This window comes from Diospyros lotus, chromosome 8 (genome assembly GCF_014633365.1).
Source record: "Diospyros lotus cultivar Yz01 chromosome 8, ASM1463336v1, whole genome shotgun sequence".
NCBI classification, from domain to species: domain Eukaryota; kingdom Viridiplantae; phylum Streptophyta; class Magnoliopsida; order Ericales; family Ebenaceae; genus Diospyros; species Diospyros lotus.
In genome coordinates this window covers 32,503,838-32,511,109 of record NC_068345.1, presented here as the reverse complement: position 1 = coordinate 32,511,109, position 7,272 = coordinate 32,503,838, and the positions used below count along the sequence as shown (strand labels likewise).

Below are 7,272 nucleotides of genomic sequence, written 5' to 3'. Positions count from 1 at the left end.
AGAGCGAGCAACCTGAAACTGACAGTGCTCCAGTACGTGCCATTACCCTCCCTCCTGCTAGTGCTAGTGCTTGATGATGATAAGCTTCAGAAAGCTGGTTTCAATGGCGAGAAAGTGGAGGAAGATGGCGGGGATAGGGCGGAGGAGGATCTCGCTGCCGAAACAGGCCGGCATGAGGGTGGCGGACAAGGGCCATTTCGTGGTGTACTCCGCCGAGAGACGGCGGTTCGTGGTGCCGCTGGCGTACCTGAGCAGCCACATTTTCCGGGAGCTGCTGAAGATGTCGGAAGAAGAGTTCGGGCTGCCGAGGGACGGTCCCATCACCCTGCCATGTGACACGGCGTCGCTTGACTACGTTTTGTCGGTGCTTCAAGGGAACGTTTCCGCGGAGATTGAGAAGGCGGTGCTGGTGGTGCTGGCGCCTCCTACTCCGAGCCTTTGCTCGGCCGCTGTTTCTAGTTACTTTGGGGCGGGCCTTGCCCATTGCCAAATGCCAAATGCCCGTCCATGCCTTCTAATTCTAAGTTCTAATTAACTCATTAATTATTAATCTGGATATTTTTGTGTTCATAAATCTCTCCATTTTGTTGCTGAGAAGGCAATGTATTGTATATATGAAGGTAATTTTTTGAATTATATATTCTATTTTTATTGATTATCATTACTATTCATCTTTACGAAAGTCGTGGCCTGGCCGGAATATTAATATCAGCCGAAGTTGGGCGGCCATTGTTGAGCGGATTACTAGTTACTACTGTGTCCACTGGGCCTATGCCCTTGGGCACAATCAACACGGCCCGTTTGAAAATTAAACGGGCCCATTGGGAGAGACAAAAATACTAACTTTTGATGAGATTGGATGAAACCTCTCCATCCCATTCTATTTCATTTCATCGTTAGGGCCGTTCTTTTTACTATTTTCAGTTTTTTAAAATAATGAAAACATATTTATTTTACTATTTTCAAAAATATATTTTCAAAAACAAAAAAAATTATAAAAAATACTCAAAACAAAAGTTGTTTTAGCTGTTTTGAGCCAAAACAACCAAAATATGAAAAAAAATAAGGTAATTTATTTATTTATTCGTATTTTATTTTTGTAATGGAAAAAAATATTACAAAATTCACCAACTTTAAAATTTATATATTTCTTAATAATATATTAGCATTAAATAGTTCTAATTTACTGAATAATCAAATTTATTAAATAAAATGTCATTAAAAAATTATTGTCAAAATTTCAAATAGAATGCATTTTCTAGTTTTCTTTTTTGAGAAACAATTTTTTAAAATGACAAACATAACGCATTTTCTGTTTTCTAAAAATAAATTACTAAAACAAAAAACTAAAAATAAATTCAAAACTCAAAACTAAAAATTAAAATTCAAAAAAACGCAACAATTCTCCCCAAATAATGAATACTTCATTTCATCGAACTCCATTTCATAACCCTCTCTTGTACACACCCACCCTAACATAAATTATGGTAAGAAGTTTCGACATTTGGTAAAATATTAGGAATGTTCTTTGTTTTAAGAAACTACACTCAATTACCTATACTTTTTTTAAAAAAAAAAAATAAGATTATTGCTTTAAGTTAAATCACATGGGATATTCTTGAATTTTAAATAATTACAAGTATTTCTTAATAATTTTTTAACAAGTGTCATTATTAAGATATAATAATAAATTTATAACTATTAAAAAGTGCTATCTTTAAACTCTAGTTTATGAAAGACTTATAAAATAGAAGACACACAAGGGTACAGGCATCTTCTACACTAGCTTTCTCATACTTAACTTAGTTTCTATAGAAAAATATATAAAATCAAGAGAAATGTAGTTTGAATAGTATTCTTATTATACATTGATCGAATGAATCACTCATTTATATAGATTGAAATTGACAGATAAAAGAGTAGATGAAAGAGTATTATTGAGATTATTTGTTTTGAATTTTCAAATAGAGACATTAAATGTGAGTTAATGTATCGTTAGAGTTGAAAAGGTCTCTTCAATACCCAAGAGTAGATTCCAAGAAAGTCTCTCCTATAGGAAAAGTCTCTTGAATTTCCTTATTTAGGGTTTTTTTTTTAGCCTATATTGGAGTTAGACTCACTTTTTTTAACACAACAAGAAGTAAATTCCACTTAGAGCTCAGGAGGTAAACTCTTTTGTTTGTTTTGTTTTCGTTTACAAGAAGTGTTTTGTTATTAGGTAAATTAACTAAAATTGTTAAAAAAAGACCAAGGTAAATTTATTGGGTATCAACATAGTTTAGATTTAGTTTCTTTTTTTTTAGAAAATCTCTATGGATTTTTTCTTAATATTAAAAATGATCGATGTCATTATTTTATAAACTTGTTGATGGCCCACTATAAGAATTTTGAGATTTAGTGACGGCTAAATTCAAAAATCCGTCGCTAAATCAATTTAGTGACGTCCAGCGACGAAACATGTCCGTCGTTAAAGTCTTCGTCGCTAAATTTCTTTTGTGAGGGATCCGTCGCCAATTTAGCGACGGAATAGCGATAGAAATATTTCCGTCGCTAAACATAATTTTTTAAAAATTTCACGATGAGAGTTTCTGTCGCAATTTTTTTTAAAAAAAATTATTTAAAAATAAGAATTAATTTTAGCGACGGAAATATCCGTCGCTAAATTTAATTCAAAAAATTAAAAAACATAGTGACTGAAAATTTCGTCACAAAATCCAAAAAAAAATTTAAAAATATTTTGATAAATTAATATATTTTTTATTTTTAATCATAAATAATTATTAAATTAATCTAAAATAAATTAAAAAGAGAATTATATAAAAATTTTAAAATTCATATTTATAATATGAAAATTGATATTCAAACAAAATACTAATAATCATTTGTTACATACTAATCGTTACATAAAAATAACTACAAAAACTAATCATCTAAATCGTCACTAGCATTAGGTGAGTCAGGCTGGTGAGAAGAAGAAGAAGGAAACATGCTACGAGTAGATGTAGTAAGTTGTTCAACCAAAGCTTGCATCTCTAACATTTGTTGTCGAACGTTATTCAGCTCCTGAGCCTGTGAATTTATCTGCTCCGTCTGCAATTTTATTTTCTCTATCATTTCTTGTATAATCGGATTTTCATTAAGACTAGATGAGGCAGTGGATGAGCTGTCAATATCAGAAAATTTCAATTGGGATAAGGATCTCGTGCCGTAAATCCTCTTCTTCTTATTTTTCCTGTTGGCAACCTAAATGAATATCTGGTCGCAATCTGGCTGCGGAGGCTTCGCAGATTTCTCATTTGGTTAAGTCGCCTACTCCAACACCTGTCCGTATGTTTCCTGCGACAATTTAATGAAAAAAATATAATAAATTAGTTATGAATATTAAATCTTACGTTAATTATAAAAATGATATTATTTATAATTAAAAAAGACTTACAGCGGTGCTCGCAGAGCGTCTATCGACGTACGCCCTCTATCATTCCTTAGTTTTTTTGAATGAGGTCGTTCAAAAAGTTCAATTAGTGTGAGCTCCCTTCCAAACTCTCGTGTTTAAAAAAAATAATATAGAATTAACAATTTTAATAATAAAAAATTATAAATATTAACAACTTAAATAAATTAATTTTCTCACCATTCATCTTTTATGCTCTGTTGAGGATATGGAGCCTCCAGTATGTCGAGAAGCACCAGCGCTAGAACCACCTATCTCACTCAAACGGTTCAACGATACTTGTGCCAACCGTTTCTTGAAAGGTTCATCTTGTTCCCTTTTCTACATCCAACGATCCCAAACATCATTTTGTACAAACACTCGTTTTCCATTAGCATGCCACTTACGAATGTTGTCAATGCATTGCTTAGCTACTTTTTGTGCTCACTCCCTTTTCACTAATGCATCAATTGTAGGATCCAACTGAAAAATTTTTTGTAAAAAAAAAAAAGATTAAATAACTTAAACATTTCTAAATTAATAATTACAAAAAAATATTAAAATGAGGTCTTAGGGTTTAGGGCGCCTGAAACCCTAAGACCTCATTTTAATATTTGAAACCTTTCCAAATGTTGCTTAAATTTACTGTATCTTTAGAAGCCGGGCGTGGTCCTGCTCCTGGTCTGGTTATATTAAGGATGCATACATATAGATCACTCGAGTTGATTTTTCAATATCACCATTTTTGTATATGTATCGACTACTAAGATGCCTAAAAGTTATGGGTAAAGTTAAAGGGGGGTGTTTGGCTTAGCGATTTGGTTGCTTATAAGTTAGCCTTTTAACTTAAATAATGTACAATTTGTTTGGTTATATATTTGTTAAAAAATAAATAATTTAAATATTATCAAATTTAAACGTTATTTTAACAATGTTTTAAAAATATTTTCCTTAATTTTTCTCAAAACACTGTTATCAATTTATTTAGTATTTTACTATTTTATCTCAAACAATTATATTATTTTCAACTTTATCTCTTTCTTTCATCCATTTATCTTCTCTCTATCGTCGTCTCTCTCTAGCTCCTCCATTGTCGTCGCTACCTCCATCTCCTACATTGCGGTCGTTGCCTCCAGCCCTATCCCCATCACTATTGCCTCCATCACCTCCTTCTCTATCTTCGTTCATCGTCGTCGCCTCTATCTTCGCTTGTCGCCATTAATTGTCTCCATCTTTGGCCGTTGTTGTTGTCTCCATCTCTCACCTTTTTTGTCTCTCTATATATTTTTTTAATGTCTATTGTATTAATAAATTTAACATTTTTATGAATTAAATTTAAATTTAAACATAAAGTATTGTATTAATATACTTTTAATAATTATATATAATTTATTAATATGTAATGGTAATAATTTTATTAGTTATATATAACTAAGTTTTGATAATTTATTAACTTTTTCAAATCAAATACATAACTATATAAATGATAATTTAAAGTACACTTATTTAAATATATTATAACTTAAATGTTAATCAATTTTAAAATTTTACACACCTTATATAGGTAAAAAGGCTTAAATGCCATCTTAAAAAAGGGCAAGCCAAACAGCCTCTAAGTCTGATAAAATCCATCAACTTATTAGATTTAAATATAATTCATAAACTGCAGGAGTGGGCGACACTGTGGGAGTGTTGAGTCGTAGGGAAGGGAAGGCAGGTGGATAGGAAACATAAAATAAAACTGGAAACTAAGACAAAATTGAATATTAAAAAATAAAAGTTAAAATTGAAAATTCAGGGGGCCCCTGCAATCAATGTGCATAACAGAGGCATATAGAATAGGGCTGAGGGGGAAGAAAACAATAGCAAAAGCACACTGAAAGGATAGGCTCCGTCGACAAAAATACAAACTACAACTGCTATTCTGACACTCTTTTATTATTTTCTAGTTTGTACACACTCACTCACTCACACCACTCATTCACTCACATGATCGATGTTCTCTTGCGTGCTCCATTGGGGAATAGCTGCACCACAGTCTACCCTATTTATTTATTTAAAGGAAAATATTATTTAGATATTTAATTCTGACATTTTGTATTGATAAAATAGAGGAGAGTGAGTTGAATCAAAATCGCAAATGGGTTATGGTAATCTCTTCAGCTGCTACTGAAGTTTAAAGTAAACGACCAAAAATAAAGATTTGTATGTATTATTTAGGGGGTGTGGGTGTGGGTGTGGGTGTGATGCATTATGTGTCTACTACGGAAAATACATTTAATTTAATAGATAAAATAAATTAGGAATATTTAGCATTTGTGGTAGTGGTTGTGCTTGGGATCTCTTCCTTGTGAAGATATCTCTCTACGTGGGATTGGGATGGTAACAGCGAGTGAGTCCCTAATCCATGGCCAATACCATGGCCAATAGGTCAGTGTGTACGTATGTACATTGTTATAACCCAAAGACATACCCAACCTCTTTAACTTTCTTCATTTAATTATTGAGAAATTCTATTTGAAACCGTAAAATTGTTCTTCACAACCCATATCCTGCCAAATTTTTCACTAATTTTAAAATTCTTATTTTACCCCCACAACCCATAACCCGCTCTGTGCTCCGACCACCCCGATCGCCGCCTCGCCTCGTCTCTCTCTTTCTCTCCTGTACCATATACACACAAAAACATATATATATATATATATACACATGCGCGCGATAACCATAGTTGGCCATGGCTGCCAACCCACCACCATTGCTGGGTCGACAATGGCGACCAACCCACATTCTCTCTCTCTCTCTCTCTTTCTGCGAGGTGGGTCGACGATGGCGGCCTACCCACCGCCATTGCCAAGGTGGGTCAGCAATGGCCAATCCACTGAGGGGGGGAATCGTCGAATCGTGGGGTTCAGGGGTTTCTCGAACCTTTGGTGGGTCGGCCATTGCCGACCCACATTGGCAATAGCGATACCGACCCACCTCGCGGCCATTGCACAAAAAGAAAGAATGTGTGTGTGGGCCGACTAATAGCGGTGGGTCGATAGTCATGACTGCCACCCGCGTGTATATATATATGTATGTGTTTGTGTGTATATGGTGCGGGAAAGAAAGAAAAAGGTAAGGGTTCCCCGATTATTGGCAATCGCGTTCCTCAATTGCCATGGCAATCAAGGCGTTCCATGGTCGTGGCCATGTAATAGTCGTGTGTGTGTGTGTATATATATATATCTGTGTGTATGGGTCGGTCAGCAATGACATGTGTATATATATATATATATGTATTTATGTGTGTATATGGTGCGAGAGAGAAAGAGAGACGCGAGGCGATGGCCGGCGATCAGAGGTGATCAAAGGAGAAAGTGGGTTGTAGGGGTAAAATAAGTATTTTAAAATTATCAGATAATTTAGTGGGGGTGTGGGCTGTAAAGAGCAATTTTATGGGCTTCGAATAGAATTTCCCTTAACTATTTTGTCCTATGAACCTAAAAAATAGATCTATTAGCCCTTCAATTTTTAATTTTAAACCTATTATGTTCCTTAACTACTAATTTTGTAATAATTATATATCTGAATCCAATAAAGATTGCGGGTGAGTTACACATGTGGTTTGACATGGGCCTCATATTGACCAGACCAATAAGAATGTGCCATGTGTCTCGCTGTTACAAGAGATGAAGTGGCTAGTAACGGACGACACAACAGATTGACGTCGGAAGTATTACTGCCCGTCCACCTCCTATGTTGCTGGATAGACTGACAGCTCACCCCCATGTCATGGGCCCAAATCTACTCGCCTACGCTTAGTCGTTACTTTCGTCGGCCCTCGCCCTAATCAACATCGT

The 7,272-nt window shown here is 34.6% G+C and overlaps 1 protein-coding gene across 1 annotated transcript; it reads left to right on the top strand.

Moving 5' to 3' along the window:
- On the top strand, positions 1 to 655 carry LOC127808677 (auxin-responsive protein SAUR68-like). The gene has a single exon (XM_052347243.1). The coding sequence runs from the start codon at positions 74 to 76 to the stop codon at positions 533 to 535; it is 462 nt and encodes a 153-aa protein (XP_052203203.1). The 5' UTR covers positions 1 to 73; the 3' UTR covers positions 536 to 655.
- Positions 656 to 7,272: the final 6,617 nt, after the last annotated feature.

Bases quoted from the DNA above. Each gene is read 5' to 3' on its own strand.
- LOC127808677 (XM_052347243.1), top strand. From the start codon at position 74: ATGATGATAAGCTTCAGAAAGCTGGTTTCAATGGCGAGAAAGTGGAGG.